The following is a 16,093-nucleotide window of genomic DNA, read 5'->3' as shown; positions in this document are numbered from 1 at the left end:
ATTTCTCTTTCAAAGTAGCCACCACATGCTGGCACAGCCCACTCTGTTCCAACCCGCACACAGGAACAAGGAGAGACTTAGCTTTCCCCTTCGGTGGAGAAGCCGGCTGCATGTATTAGTGAGCTATGAGATGCATGGTCTAGGTCAGCTCATCTTCATTTTGGGGCATCTGAAACGATTTGGAACTCGGGCTGCATCAAGACATACTAGTACAAGTTATCACACACTGAGAGCCAATTAGGCTCTTTGTGTCTCTGATCATCACTTTTCTGTTTGAAATGGATTTCCACAAAGGAGGACAATCACATCCACAAAATGAGATGTAGAGATGATTCCACTCTGCAGACACTACAGAAATGATTTCAACCACTAACGTCAAACAATTCTGAATGCTGTCAAAACTTTGTATTTTTAAAAGGCAGTATAGTATTAATAGTGTTTGATGCATGTTTTGAGAGCAAATAAAAAAATTCTGATTCTGGAAAATATGAATTGCTAGAGGAATACATGCATGAGGTTCATGTCCTTAAAGTTATTCCCACACCCCCCCTTTTTTTTCCCTTTCTTGGCAATTATTAGGCTTAATATACATTCTTCATCTACCCAAACCCACTGAAGGGATGCCACTGTTCCAAAATGCTTCAAGATATTACTCACCTAACAACAGTCAAGGTACTCTGCCTCTATTTGTCTTGATGATCACAATATAATCCCTTTAGCTGGTCTAGTTCTGAAAGTGGTCACATTGTACCTCTAACTCTACCTCCTGGCTCCCCTCTGAAACATCCAGGTCTTTCTCTAGGGGGAATTTAAGGAAGTTTGTCTTTACCACAATCCACAGGACAAATGCAGAGGGGAGGGGATGCTGTACTCTGGTGGCCACAGCAGTAACAAAGGTGTATGGGGATCGTGTAAAGCTATTTTCCCACATATGTCACCATATTTTAGAAATCATTTTGCCCTGGGGGCTTTCCACCTATTCAAACAGCGAGTTTCAGAGCCTGGGTGAGGAGCAGCCACCTTGTAAAAACAAAGACATTTCTCAGATTTAAAGGTCAAATTAGATTTTCATTCAGGTTCCCACCAAAACAACAGGCGTGCAAGTGAGGCTCTGTCAAGGAGAAACAACTTTCTAAATTATTTTAACATATCAAATACCAACTGTGGAGCTTCGTCCTCTCGGGTGGGCAAAACAGCCCCTTGAGCTACCAAGGCTGCACCACAGGTTTACAGCTCTGGGAAGGAAGGGGGAGGAGCAGGGCAGGAAAAGGGGGAGGCCACCTCTGGCATCCTGAGTGATTGGAGATGGAGCTAGGAACTTCCTCCACCACATGGACCAAACTCAAGGTGAATGGTGAGTGAGAGGTGAGGACACAGAAAGGAGACAGACTGACAGATGTCTGCACCTGTTCCCCTCCAGGCATCCAGAGGCTGCTTTGCAGAGGAGCAGAGGGAAAGAAAGTCTGAGAGACTGAGCATTTTCCCTAAAGAGCTGAGCATTTAGAGTCCAAAGTGGACACTGTTAAATTAATGCAACAGATCAAGTTTACAAAACTAAACGAAAATTTAGGAATACCCATCACCCCTTAAGAGAGACAGAAAAGCTATATTTCCTTTGCCATCTGAGTTAACTGTGAATTCTGAACTCGAACTCGGCCTAAGGCGATGAGAAGCTAAATTAGGATGATGGCCACAGAATGGAAAGCCAGCCAGCACTGCCTCGTCCGCTCAATTTAAGTTTATTTATTCAAAGTCTAATAGGGACAAGAAGTTAGTGAGTAAACTAGGATGAGGAAGCAAAGCGCTTCCTCACAGTTTTGAAAAGTCACCAGTGCATATGGTAACTGACCAAAAGAACTGTGTAGAAAATAGAGAAAATACAGAATTTGAAAGATGTAAATGGTCCCTTTTTTCATCTTTTCTAGGGGTCCTTTACAGAAAGAAGAACTTAGCAAACAACTCAAGGAAGTACCCTTAGCCACTGCAGAAACAAAAACAAAATACTTGCAGTCAAGAAGAGAATATCCTATCTAATAAAAGAGTAATATGCAAATTGACTGTACCTCTGCTACACCCACAAGTCACACCCACCAGCCAATCAGGAGCGAATATGCAAATAAACCCAACCAAGATGGCTGCAGCCACAGAGAGCAGGAGGGAGGCTTGGGTTTCCCCGGTGATGAAGGAAGCCAAGCTTTCCACCTGCTCTTGCCGGCCTAGGCCTCCACACAGGGCTACAAAGTTTCAATGATAGAAGATACATAAACCCAAACAGAAATGGCGGCAGCCACGGAGCTGGAAAGAGCAGGAGGTTAGGGTTGCCCCCAGCGATGGAGGAAGCCAAGCTTCTGCAGCCCTGGCTGGCCTAGGCCTTCACTCCAGGCTACAAAGTTTCAATTATAGAAGATAAATAAATCTCAACAGAAATAACTGCCACCACAGAGCGAGTAGAAGGCTTGGCTCCACTCCAGGCTACAAAGTTTCAATTGTAGAAGATAAATAAATCCCAGATCCCAAGGCCTACTCTTGGGTCGCCGGGGGGCATGGCTGGCCTGCAAACCACCACAGGCCCCTCGCCCAGGCCGCCCCACACCCCAAGGGAAACACCACCCTGATCCGGGACACCCTTCAGGGCAAACCAGCTGGCCCCCACCCATGCACCAGGCCTCTATCCTATCTATTAAAAGAGTAATATGCAGATTGACCATCACTCCAACACACAAGATGGCTGCCCCCATGTGGTCAAAGATCCTGCCCCCATGTGGACACAAGATGGCCAGCAGGGGAGGGCAGATGGGAGGGACCAGGCCTTAAAGGGAGGGCAGTTGTGGGCGATCAATCAGGCCAGAGGGGGGGGGCAGTTGGGAGGGACGAGGCCTGCAAGGGAGGGCAGTTGGGGGCGATCAAGCCTGCAGGGGAGGGCAGTTAGGGGTGACCAGGCTGGCAGAGGAGGGGTGTTGGGGGTGACCGGGCCTGCAGGGAAGGGCAGTTGCGGGGGGACCCAGGCCTGCAGTGGAGAGCAGTTGGGGGGGACTAGGCCTGCAGGGGAGGGCAGTTAGGGGTGACCAGGCCTGCAGGGGAGGGCAGTAGGACATCCCTCGAGGGGTCCCAGATTGGAGAGGGTGCAGGCTGGGCTAAGGGACACCCCCCCCTCCATGCACGAATTTTGTGCACCGGGCCTCTAGTATCAAAAATAAACTTTGAAGGAATTATACAAGAGCAAATCCAATATGGAATTTGGTGGGAACACAGGAAGTGACTCCTCTGCACTCACAGAGGAAGACAAAAGGTTACAGCTCTGTAATGATCTTGTATCAAAGATGCAATAGTGTTCTTTTGCCTAATGCATAGGTTCATAAAGAAGTTCCCTAACTTTTCTGGAGCTTTAGGTTTCAGACATATTTTATACATATTTCCTACCAGATACAGGGAAATAAAGTTTTAAAAACAAGCAAGCTTGCTCAATCCCTTTAAAAAGCAATAGCAAAGCTCTAAACAGAAAAGTAAAACAGTGGAGATCCCAACAAACACTTGGCCCCAAACCACGTGGCCTTGGTTCAAATGAAGTCCACCCACAAGCTGAAGTGATGCCACCAGGAGGCGCCCACTTCTCATTTACCAGCAGCAGCACCTCGTTGTTACGTCCTGGCTTACCAGTTCTTAGAAAAGTTAAATCAGACTTAATATGACAGATGGCACCGTGGCTTAATACCATTTATCATCTCTTGTCTGAAGACAACATTGGACAACGTGCTGATCCCCACCGAGGTTTTCATCTCTGTCCTCCCAGAGATCTTAGAACTGGATATCAACTTTAATGTGAAAAACAGCTCTATGATGACATCTCTTTCCAGAGGACAGCCAGCCCTAGATGCTCCTTTTTCCCCAAATGTTCATAGCTTAGTATTGACACACGCACTTTGTGCATGTGTGTGTGTGTGTGTGTGTGTGTGTGTGTGTGTGTGTGTGTAAATGTGTTCCTCATTGGTTTCCGTGGAGACATGTACACCTAGAAATCTGGATCAGAGACAAAGTCTTATAATCACCACCATGTGCTCACCCTGAAGGACTATCTTCCAAAAGTTCCCCCATCTCCCGCATCTGACTCCTGAGAGGCGGCCTACTACGCCTGATGTGATGATACACGCGATGCTATCATCACATTCCTTTGAGCATTCCTTTCCCTTTCCATCGGCTTGGCAGCTGTTCTGGAGTGGCTCCGCTGCATGGTTTTGATGACTCCAGAGAAATTGCTTTTGTTTTTTATTTGTTTGTTTGTTTCCATTGGAAAACATTTTTTATGGAGACCCCACCAGCTTCACAATCTGTTCCTGCCATTAGGCTCCTTCTTCCTCTGCAATCAGTCTTTTCTAAGTGGTCCCATGAATGCGCTCTTGCCCACCACTGTCTGGAAGCGGCCATGGCCAAACTTGGAGGTGCTCTACCCCTTTAAAAAGCAATAGCTAGAATAAGACTGAGCTGAAAAAAAAGGGGGGTGGAGAGATGTATCCTGCTATAGAGGGAAGAGCAGAATCCCAAAGGCTGTAGCTTAATTCGGTGAAAGGGGAGGTCTAGCCAGTGACGCTTCTATTTGAAAGGGGAGGTCCAGCCAGTGACGCTTCTATTTTGAAACGTCATCCCCTCCCTCCCCCCTTTTTAGCTCAGTCTTATTTCCAGAGCATAATATTCTATCTGGCCTTTCATTTTATAGTTACAAAAGTTGGGAAAGTTGACACCTCCAATTAAAAGAAGCTTTAATGTCAGGTTCTGAGGCAGGAGAGTGATAAGAGGTGTGACAAAGGAGATGGAGAGCAACAGTAACCGTATGACAGATCATCTCTGGTTTGGTCCAGATGGGCAGACTCCATCAATTATGACGTATGATTTATTTCTCCACTGTATTAAGCAACACAAAACACACGAAACCACACCGACAGCATAAAGCAGAGTGTTCCTGATCAGTCTAAGAAAAAATCCTTCATTTCGCATATTTGATTGAAAAAACCTTGCTTCTATTTAAGAAATATTTAAAGTTATGAGTTAGAAGGGATAGTAACTTATATAAAAAACATCCACAAAGAGCAAATAACATCCTCTTAGACAAAGCATCTTGCTCCTTTGGCCATTAAAAAAATACTGTTCTCTACTGGATAAGTAGATTCCCCAGAGAACAAACAAAGGAACTGCAATCATAGGAACGAATTCATGTATAATCTCTGAACAGATGGCAGCTGCCCAGGAGTCCACCGCTGTGTAGAGGCACAACCAGACTGCCTAACAGAGGTGGGCATCATTTTCTTTTCCCCTCTCTCCTTCCCCCTCCCTACAACTGCATCTTCAATTTGATTATAATCACGAAAGCATATTACATGAAAATTATAGCAAATCAAGAAACAACTATTTTTCCTTTTAAAAAAGCCTTACAGAGATACGAATACAACATGAGCTCTACCCTCTTAACAAATTTTCAGTGTGCAACACTGAATGGCTTTGTCACCTGCCTTCCTGAACTAGGTCCCAGGGCCAAACCTCACCACTTCCAGGACCAAGAAGGTATCACAAATAGGGTAAGACCACCGGTGGGGCAGTTGTGAAGATCTGTTTGTTGATGGCAATCACAGGAGCCATTAGATCAATCGAGGGGCCACAGAAATGGTGTACATACAACTAATGATCTACATAGAGACACTTTTAAGAGCTAGAGGGAAAGTTATTAATAATGACCCTGGGAAGCAGGTGTTTTGACAGAGTCATCTCAGGAAAATTGGGATGTGTGGCACTCTATGCCTGGGCATTCTTTCTAGTCTCCACATGGGCTTACACATTCGCGTTTTCACCATCAATTCCTTCTCCGTAGTCTCTTTTCTCACAGACACTGGCGTATTCCCGATATACTAGCTCCGTGGTCAGCAAACTGCGGCTCGCGAGCTGCATGCGGCTCTTTGGCCCCTTGAGTGTGGCTCTTCCACAAAATACAATGGCCTGGGTGAGTCTATTTTGAAGAAGTGGCGTTAGAAGAAGTTTAAAAAATTTGGTTCTCAAAAGAAATTTCAATCGTTGTACTGTCGATATTTGGCTGTTGACTAATGAGTTTGCCGACCACTGTACTAGCTTATTAATAAGAGTTTAGACTCTGAACAGTCATCACAACCTCAATAGCATGAGCACACATCTGTACGCTGAGGAGACACCAGGCCACCCTCACGGGAGGCGAGGCTTCAGCGTGCAGATGGCAGGGACAAGGAGCTCTGCAGGGGATTTCCTACGCTGCCCTCACTTCTCATTTGCAATCTCCTAATTACAGATGGGAAGTCAACAAATTGAAATAAGATCTTATTTCTCAGGTTAATTTTGGGTTAAGTTCAACACACCATTACAAAAATAAAGAGCTATAGTTAACGTTACAGGCTGTGCCAGACCATAGTACATTTCCCATCAATATTTAAACATTGTCACAAGGTGAGAGACCATTAAGTCACTAAAAGAGAACTGCAAAATATTGCAAGACTTATAATACTGTTGTAGCAAAATTCCAATTTTTAAAGTTCAAATCACAATAATTTGAATTCATTGTAAATGTTTTATAGCTTAATTTATCAGATAGAATTAAAAACAGCAAATCGATAAAGCTATGAGCACAGCAATTTCAATTGGAGATCATATAAGAGTCCTTTAACAATTTAAAAAATTAAACAAGCTAATACCTTCTGTCTTATCACTTCTACAACAATGCACATTGTTAACATTATATGCAAATAAGAGTTTCTTAATAAGTGTTATCAACTACCAGTCCAGGAAGAGGAACCAAGGTGGTGGGTGCCCTACGGAGGCGGTAACAGGGTAGACTGGACAAGGGCTAGTGCCCAGGCCCGAGAACCTAGCCATGGTCACCCTCCTGCTCTGGATCGGCACTCTGTCCCAGGACCAGGTCCTGGGGACTGACCCTTTTCCAGTCTACCCTGTTATCACCTGCATAGGCAACCCCACCCCACTCAGAGGAAGCTTTCGTCTGGAAGGTTCCATGAAGAAACATCACTGTGTGACTGCCACCGCAATCAGTGAAACGCCTGGGGGGTAAGTCGTGTCAGATTTGGGTCAGTGAAATAGGTCTGTAAGATGTCTAGTGGCTTAAGATTAAAAAGCATTTACAAATATAAAACTTAAAGAGTTGGGAACCAACTAGGTAGCCTGGGTCACAGCATGAAAGAGCTCTTCAAACTTTTCCACATTTACCTCTTTTCCCTATACCCGCCCCCTCATGCCCCACCTCACACACAGGAATCTTAGCATACGCTTCCTGTGTTGATTTCACTCCCAGCTGCCTCCACTACCTTCCAGTAGACTGGACGTTCCCTGAGGACAGGGCAGCATGCTGCTCCCCCAATCTTTATCAGGTACGTGCCCCTGGCCTGCCTTCCACTTGCTGACTCTCTGGAGTTTACCTGCAGTGTGCAGTGTTCAGTCCTTTATAGCTCTTACACGACCATGAACTCTAAGCTGGAAATAGCAGGGATAAAAAGCATCTGCTACAAAGTGTGGCTATTGTGTAAGAAAAAGATCAAATGAAAGAGATCAAATACCACTTTTTTAAAGGTATGAACTGATAAGCTATTTAAAACATTCCATTCTTCTGACCTTTACTTCCAAGAAGTGAAGAAAATCAAGAACAAAAGTTCTTTGGAAATTTTGTGTTTGAATATAGTACCGCATGGTCAAGTCAATTTGTGAAATAGGGCATACTATGTCCATCACCCTTGCGGAATGTATTGTACCAGCAAATAAAAAGGCCCTGAGAAGCCCTGCAATAAAGGCATCTGATTAATTTGTTCAAACCAGTATTTCCCCAGATTGTTTCACCATGGAACCTTAGATCCCATGTGACATTTACTAACATCCTAAAAACCAAGGTTCCTCAGAACGCACTGTGGGAAACGCTGACCTAAGGTGTTTTCTTCCTTTCCCTTGAATTGTACAAATCCCTCTGAATTGCAGCTTTCAGATCTATTTACAAAACACTTAAAACTATTTTTGTTGAAGTACATGATAGCAGTCTTGTTTTGGTTTTGACCGAGGCAGGCTACGTGGAAAGAAGCGTAGTGCTCTGTGGACTTAGCTTGTGCATTCAGTAGGGAGGAGGGGAGGCCTCCTGCCCCCTGAGCACCCTGAACAGCAAAAGGTGACCGCCTGGCCCACCTGGGCGGGAGGGTCCAACACCAACCTTCACCTTGACAGGCTGGAGAGCAGCTGCCAGCACTCAGGAGTTCGGAGAGCTTCAACTACACGATGAGGTTAAAATGGGTGTAGCTCACCCACTAAATTCTCCCTTTGAGTTACGGTAAGTCAGAAAGTACAGTAAGAGCAGGATGTGACTAAGAAAATGGCAGATTCACTGTAAGAGCAAATCTGTAATATCCCAGGTCTCCGAGGACATCCCATTAATGTTCCGCTGCTTACAGACCATAGGTGTCTCAGAGCACCTGCTGTGCGAAAGAAAACCACTGCACTGGACAGAGCTTGTGACGGAAGCACCTGCCCTTATGGCACTTAAAATGTACTTTTTTAAGCATTAAATTTCTCACTTTTACCAGTTGGAAAAATGAAAACAAAACAAAATGAGTGAATCCATGGCTGGTTGCAGAGGAAGATAAAAAATACTCTTTACTATATGTATGTGGAAAATAGTGTATCCTTTACAAATCTATTCAGATATAGTTATTATAAAGCAATCTATTATGGAATCCAATTGAACCAAAAGTCTCTGAATCCTGCTTTCTAAAACAACTCCAAAAAGACTAAACTCCTTCCAATCTCGCAGGTCAGAGAATAGTTTTTCCAGCATAGGTCAATGAAGCATGAAATAGGAGAGCACACCTTAGCAAGAGCTCTTAATTATCTGGAGTATTACCTTAAGACACCCCGCTCACGCAGGCTACGTAAAAGTACAAGACGACTCACCGTGTCGTAAGTGGTTACGATCTTCTTTAAAACCTCAGGCACGATCCCCTGCAACTCCATCGTGGGGTACTGCTCGTTGAGATTCAGGACCACCAGGGGTGTGTTATCCGGCCCCAGAAAGCGGGGGGACACGGCCACCATGCACTGCATGAGATTGGCCACGGAGGAGAGGCCACACAGCTCCTTGAAGGACACCACTGCATTCTGTTAAGCAGAAAGGAAGGAGGCACTTTGTAATTAATCAGCGGTTTTAATTTCTCATGGTTATACTTGATTATACTTGAAGTGCCTAGTATGACAGTTGTTAGCAATGCCATGACAGAGTTGGCTATCGATTATTTCATCCTGGGAAAACTGGCTGTTTTCCAAAGTAAATACAGTTATAGATATCTATAATACCAACTTATCAAAATTACAGAAACTGCAAACAAGTTAAATTCTTCCCAAGGGCAAAGCCTCTTTTCTGATCAAAGTTCAGAGCAGTGCTGAGGCTGATACGCAATTACGAGGAAACAAAAAGAACGGCGTCTGCATTCAGAAAAGGTACAGATTGAGAAAAAGAGTATCAGGCTTAAAATAAGTATCAAGCATGCCAGCCATTCAAGAAGGAAAGGGTATTTGTGAGGCAGGAGCTTGAATCTCTCTCACTGTTTATACCTGCTGGTTCCAAACCTACAGGAACTTGGAGGAGGCTGCAGTTCTTGTGAGGTCTGCCCAGCGGGAGACCTTGGTTACCCACGGCCTTCCCCGCTTAGTGCCTCCAGGGACCTCAATGCTTCTCCCCACTGCCCCTTCTCTTGTTCCTACTCATCAGAGGCATGCCATTAAAACACCCATTACAGAAAGCCCTGCAACACTGTCCAGTGCCGTGAGTTGGCAAGTTGGCAGTCTCTGGGCACTTATCCAGTGCAAGGCGATAGCAGGAGTATTTGCCACAAATCACCTCATTTACTCCTCTCAACAAGCCTGTTGTGGACGAGGAAACAGCCTCTGCTATAGCCTCTCTGTTATCTGTCTAAGGCCACACAGCTGGTAAGTGAAGGAGGCAATATTTTACTTAAAATCTGTTTATTTTAATCAGTATGCTATAAAAGCAGGTAAATTCTAATCAAAACGAGCCAGGCTATTATTCCAGCCCAACTGGGCATGGAGGCCAGTGGTGGGGGGAGAGGGGTGGGAGATCTGGGCCTGCCCACCCCTGTGCCTTCCTCTCTCCAATTCTCCGGTTCTTAGACATGAGCAGCACACTTTAGTTTTATCTTTTTAAAATGTTTTTAAACATTTTCTTTTTATTAATATTGCTTTAAACATGGACATCACACTATGTCACCTGGCTCAAAAGCACTTCAGTGCTGACTGCTTACAGCAATAAATCACAATTGTCATGTCTGAGTGGAGTCTCTGCATCACCCTCACCTCCATTTACTTCCTTCACGGCTCTTGCTGTGTCGGCAGTCGTCCTGCTTGTTTATTCATCTGCTTACAGTCTGGGTCCATTTCCCTCCCTGGCCCACCCCCAGCTAAAGTCATCTGTGTGTTCACTGTGCATCCTCGTGGCCTAGGCTGCTGCGTGTGGTGTTCACTGCACATCACCACCAACTGCTCTGTCAGGTCCAGAGCAGACGCAGATTCTAGAAAGATGATGCCCCAGCTCTGCCTGGTCCCCACATGCACCTCAGCAGCCTTCCAAGGGGCAGGGGACAATGTGGCTTGCTCAGAGCTCAGAGTTTACCAAGCCATTCTCACCCTCAGGAATAGGGGAAAACCCTTCACATTTCTGGTATGCTTTTACTTTGAAAGAAAGAGAATAAAATTTCTCTATTGAGGGAAGGTCTCTTTATTAATGAAGTATCCATAGAATTGGTGGAAGAGTTAAATATATTGAATTTTCTGAGTTAGAGTTTACTTGCTGGTGGCATTCTTCTTATAATAGTTATATATAGGGTGGGGCAAAAGTAGGTTTGCAGTCGTTTGGATGGAAAATAATACAATAATTAATAAATAATACAAGAAGAAACTGTGTTTCATGTACTCACAGCTGTACACTGACTTTTGCCCCACCCTGTACACACACACACATATAATTAGCTAATATATTATAGATGTTTATTAAATAAACGCATGCTGAGCAGCTGTTATGCTCACAGTACTTTTCACCCTGGGATGGGTTAGGGCTGGTATCCCTGTGAGGTGCCCTCGCTGCCCACTTCTGCGTCACTCATGGGTCCTAGTATACTGCTAGACATGTGGACGATCCTTAATTATATACATCATTCCTGATTGCTTTTAGCCATTATATAATTCAGTGGCAATCATTAGACTTATAACTGATACACACACCACATGCCTTTTACTTAAACAATTAAATAGCTGTCCTCTACAATCAAGAGGAGGCTCAAAAGGCAAACACATTGGCTTATTTAAGTGCTTGCTACTTTCCCCACAGAATAGCTCCATAAAAAAGAACTAGAACACATCCCTTTCATTCCAATAGGTCATCAATTTGTGTCCCAGCTAAGGAATATCCAGAAAAAAACAGAGATTCCCATATACACTACCAGAAAAAATAGGGTACTGTTAAGCATTAATTAAAAGGGACAGCCAAAACCGGTTTGGCTCAGTGGATAGAGCGTCGGCCTGCGGACTGAAAGGTCCCAGGTTCGATTCCGGTCAAGGGCATGTAACTTGGTTGCGGGCACATCCCCAGTAGGAGGTGTGCAAGAGGCAGCTGATCGATGTTTCTCTCTCATCGATGTTTCTGACTATCACTCTTCCTTCCTCTCTGTAAAAAATCAATAAAAAAAAAAAAAGGGACTAAGATGTGGAGTGTGATACAACAAGGGGACTGGTTGATTTGAACATGTTATCAATATTCTCAATACCAACTATGGTTTTGAAAATCTAAATGATAAAAAAATGAGACTAGTGGTAAAAATTCTAATAAGCAACTGGAATTTACAAATAATTTAAAATCAAATATACTATGGCAGAAAAAAAAAAGCCCTCCAATATATTCATGAACTATGTGCATGCACTAAGGAGGAAAAGCACTGGGTAAACACTGAAACACAAGAACGTACCTGCATGTTCTCTCTCAGATCTGTGGCATCCCGTATAGGGGGCTGGGCATTCTTGAATACCTCGTCTACAGTTTTAATCCACAGTGTTCTCAAAGATGCATATTCCCTGGATTTCTTCCCTTTCCTCACAGAAAGGCCCCTTTTATGAGGTTTCCCTCCTCCTCTTCGGTTAGTAATAGCCACGTGGACAAACAAAGAGGCGTGTGCTAGGACCTCTCCAGTCAATGACTGCAGGGGGACGTGGCGGTAGCCCGTTTGTAAACATTCAAAGGGAATCGTGTACTGGCCGATAAATTCATCCCCAATGTAGTCATCATCTAGTACCACAAAGCGCACCATGGCCAGTTCCGGGAGGTTGATTTGAAATTCAAAGCTTTCATCAAAAATGGGAGTGTCTCCATTCTGGTGCACTGTTTTTGTCCTTTGTTCTGCACAGTCGGCAGGGATTCCATGAATTTCCACATAGACATAAGGATCCACCACGTCACCTTTGGCACCTGACCCCTTGGGTTTGGGAAAGTTCTGCCCGCTGATGATTTTGATGTGAAGAAGCTGAGGTGAGACTCCTGGGACCGAGTCTTTTGTGTTGGCGCTGAAGAAGGAGACTTCCTCCCTCATGATGGCTGGCCGAAGGACATAGCCACAGTTCCCATTCTGACTAAACCAGCCGATGTTCAGATCCATCATCAGTCCCGGCGTCTGAAAGTTCATGGCTACGATCTGACAACCACATTTCCAAAAATCTTGAGGGTTCATGTTGCTAGAGTCAATCCTCATGGGGCTGGGAAAAACCCGAGCGAGAAAACGCTTGTTGTAATTGACAAAGTCCCCTGGATTCTCGTTGGCGTACTTGCTGGCGAGCACTTCGTTAAATGAACAGACTTCCCAGTACTTCTGAACCTGAAAGGACACCTGGAATTCTTTGAACTGGACTGACTTACAGATGCTCACCAGCTCGGACAGTTCTTTGCAGAGCTGAAACCGCTTCGCAGGCGCGCTGTTGGGTTGCTCCATGTTCTCTTTTCCCATCCTCTGAGACATTTCTGCTCCTTCATCTTCATCGGTCACGTCTCCTTCCATTCCAGAGCAACTGGAGGACAGCTTCTTTGCTTTTATTAATATCTTCCCTTTCAGGACATCTGGGGATGGTAGATATGTTTCCTCCACATTGGGGGATGTTGTATAGAGTTTGTCTCCTAAAATTTTCTTCATGTGCTGGACCATTACCTTCTGCTGCTTAATGGAACAGTGGTTTTCTAAACACAAGATGAGCGGGTACTCTGAAGCGAAGAATGCATACTTGTTAATAATGTCAATGACACTGCGGAAGACTATCTGAGAGGTCATGGTGTGGCCCGTGTAGATGACTGGCTCGTTGTCTGGCCCATCCCATACATCTAATTCAACACTCCGGCAACCCATTTTAAGAGCCCGAATGTACCCTGTGATATCAGAGGGGCCTCGGAACTGATCCTCTATTAAGTATGTATTATGAGATGAGTTTATAAAGTAATGAGACAAAGGTTGCTTCATATCCTGGCAGACCTTCTTATGTTCCGGATCAAATATATAACAGTCGGGTGACATAAGGTAGTTAGTGAACCCGTCTATGGAAAGCCAGCCCTTTTCCTGGCCCTCTTTGGATGGCTCATATTTGTGAATAATTTCAAGGCTTATTTCCTCATTTATGTGTGCCACACCCTGCTCTGCCTCAAGAAACATCATAAGGTCCTTGGTATCAAGGAATTCTTTATTGCTTGAAAACTGAACTAAAAGGAAATAGATTTCGGGTCTAGTACAAAGCTCATGGAAAACCTCAACAAATTCTTCCCTTGTAACTTCAGTACCAGCTGTGTCCTTGGACTTGTGCAATTCTTTGAACTTAAGCTCAATTTTGCTGGTTTTTAAGCCAGGATTTAGGTTTCTGATACACTGCACCGCATTACACAGAGTTATGTGTCCAAGGTTATCTACATCAATGTCACTAAACATTTGTGAAACCCAGGAAGTCCTCATGTTGTCTTGGCTACTTTCTAACATATCAAGTGTATGTTTTCCATAAGAAATTAGGTACCGCAGTCCCGTAACCCAGATGTTCGCGACATCTGCAGAGTTGGCAACCAAATCAAGTGACTCATAATTCTCGCCATATATGACGGAAAATGCACAATCTTCAGATATCTGGTCAGAAATGCCATTGCTGCGAAATATGTCTGTGTTCTTTCCTGTTCTTACTTCCTTGATGGATTTAATATCAATCTTGGCCTTCTCAGAATCCTTCTTTGATGGTTCCCACCTCAGGCTCTGCATGTCGGCATCCAATAAAAAATACCTATGGTAAATTCTAGAGTTGGAGCGAACCTTTTTGAGCTCTGAACCCTCAACCATTGAGTTGATACAATCACTCGCACTGCTGATCTTCTTCTCTGTTGGCATGCTGCTGAATGAGACTGTCTTTTTCCGTTCTCTTTTCTGTTTTGTGCCATCCTGGGAGAAAAAGAAATAGTGTATCAGAATAACATAAACATAGGCTTCTATGTTCAAGACTAGGAATAAATATTTAATTGTCTTGAGAAAAAAAAAATCATACTATTAGGATTTCCTATCCTCTGTCCTATGATGAATGATACTCATTGACTTCTAAAGTTTAGAAGTGGTCTTGGCATTTCAGCTGAACACAAACAGAGAAGAAATCATTATTGAATAATTGCAATTCATGGGTACCAAGAAACACAATTGCAGTAACATCCAATAAAATCCTGTATAGAGAGCTGGCTACATAATTTGCAGGCCTCAGGGAAAAATGGAAACGCAAGACTGCTTGTTCAAAAATTATTAACAATTCAAGAAGCTGAGAGAACAACAAGCCACGTGCAGGGCCCTTCTGAATGGGGGGCCTCCATTTTCACAGGTCAGACACCCAGGAAGCGGCCTGCTTGTACATACATTTCCTACACAAATGTTTTTCAAGGGGTTGTCACTAGACCACTTGCCTCAGAACTACCTGGATAAAATGCAGATTCTCACGCTCATGGTACCCGATCTCTAGGGGGCAGTGCCCAGGAATTTGCATTTTAGGCAACACTCTAGGTGATGGGGATGTACACTAAAGTTTGAAAACCACTTCCTGACCACTCTGACTCACTACAATGTCTGAACTATTTCTGGAAACTATACAGAATAAATGACCGGCAAACCAGCTCAGTACTAACCATGTAATAAATTCCAGCAGAAATCCCTGGCCCTCCTGAATCACATATTAGATTATTCCTGGTCCTAAATATGTTGATAAATACGGTGTTACTGCTGCAGTTTTGTTAAGTCTGAGTGGGACGCCTCAATTACAAGTGCAGCAGGAGGTGCCTTCAAAATTCCAGAGTTGATTTAATAAAACCGATTACCACGAACCAGGCTAATGCTCAGAATGCGTCAGTTAAGTACTTCCAATTTTAACAGAATATTAACACTACCAAGTGAAAAATTACAGGCAGCATCTATTTCTAAAGAAGTTTACACCACCAGTAACACCATCCTCAACTCTCCTACACAATGGAACAGGTGCCCACCTTAGGAGCGGACACCACATCTATGTGTGGATGTACGTCCTTTCATGTAGGGATGCCTTTATTATCTATAATAATAAAAGCATAATATGCTAATTAGAACGAACAGCCAAACGACTTTCTGGATGAAGCCGGGGCTGCGAGGGCTGAGGCAAGCTGCCGCGGCTGCAAGGGCCAAGCCCCTTGCATGAATTTCATGCATCGGGCCTCTAGTTTAAAACATAATTGCTGAAATGACCTCACAACACCTCTCACAATTTGTTGTTGTTGTTGTTAATCCTCACTCTAGGATGTTTTTTCCATTGATTTTTAGAAAGAGTAGAAGGGAGGGAGGGAGGGGGAGAGAGGGAGAGGGAGAGGGAGAGGGAGAGGGAGAGGGAGAGGGAGAGGGAGAGGGAGATACATCAACTGGTCGCCTCCCGAATGTGCCCCACCAGTGCAGGGATCAAACCTGCAACCCAGGCACAAGCCCTTGACTGGGAATCGAACCCAAGA

The 16,093-nt window shown here is 44.3% G+C and overlaps 1 protein-coding gene across 3 annotated transcripts in view; it reads right to left on the bottom strand.

Moving 5' to 3' along the window:
* Nucleotides 1–16,093, bottom strand: part of PLCL2 (phospholipase C like 2) — a 172,438-nt gene that overhangs the window by 52,928 nt on the left and 103,417 nt on the right. For all 3 annotated transcript variants that reach the window (XM_080672178.1, XM_080672180.1, XM_080672179.1), the window contains 2 exons: nucleotides 12,036–14,522; nucleotides 8,956–9,159 (listed from right to left, as the gene is read on the bottom strand). In XM_080672178.1, the coding sequence (XP_080528304.1) occupies nucleotides 8,956–9,159; nucleotides 12,036–14,522 (2,691 nt within the window). The remainder of the gene's footprint in view (nucleotides 1–8,955; nucleotides 9,160–12,035; nucleotides 14,523–16,093) is intronic.

The sequence above is a fragment of the Plecotus auritus genome (assembly GCF_963455305.1).
Source record: "Plecotus auritus genome assembly, chromosome: 6".
NCBI lineage: Eukaryota > Metazoa > Chordata > Mammalia > Chiroptera > Vespertilionidae > Plecotus > Plecotus auritus.
This window is presented reverse-complemented; position numbering and strand designations above follow the sequence as displayed.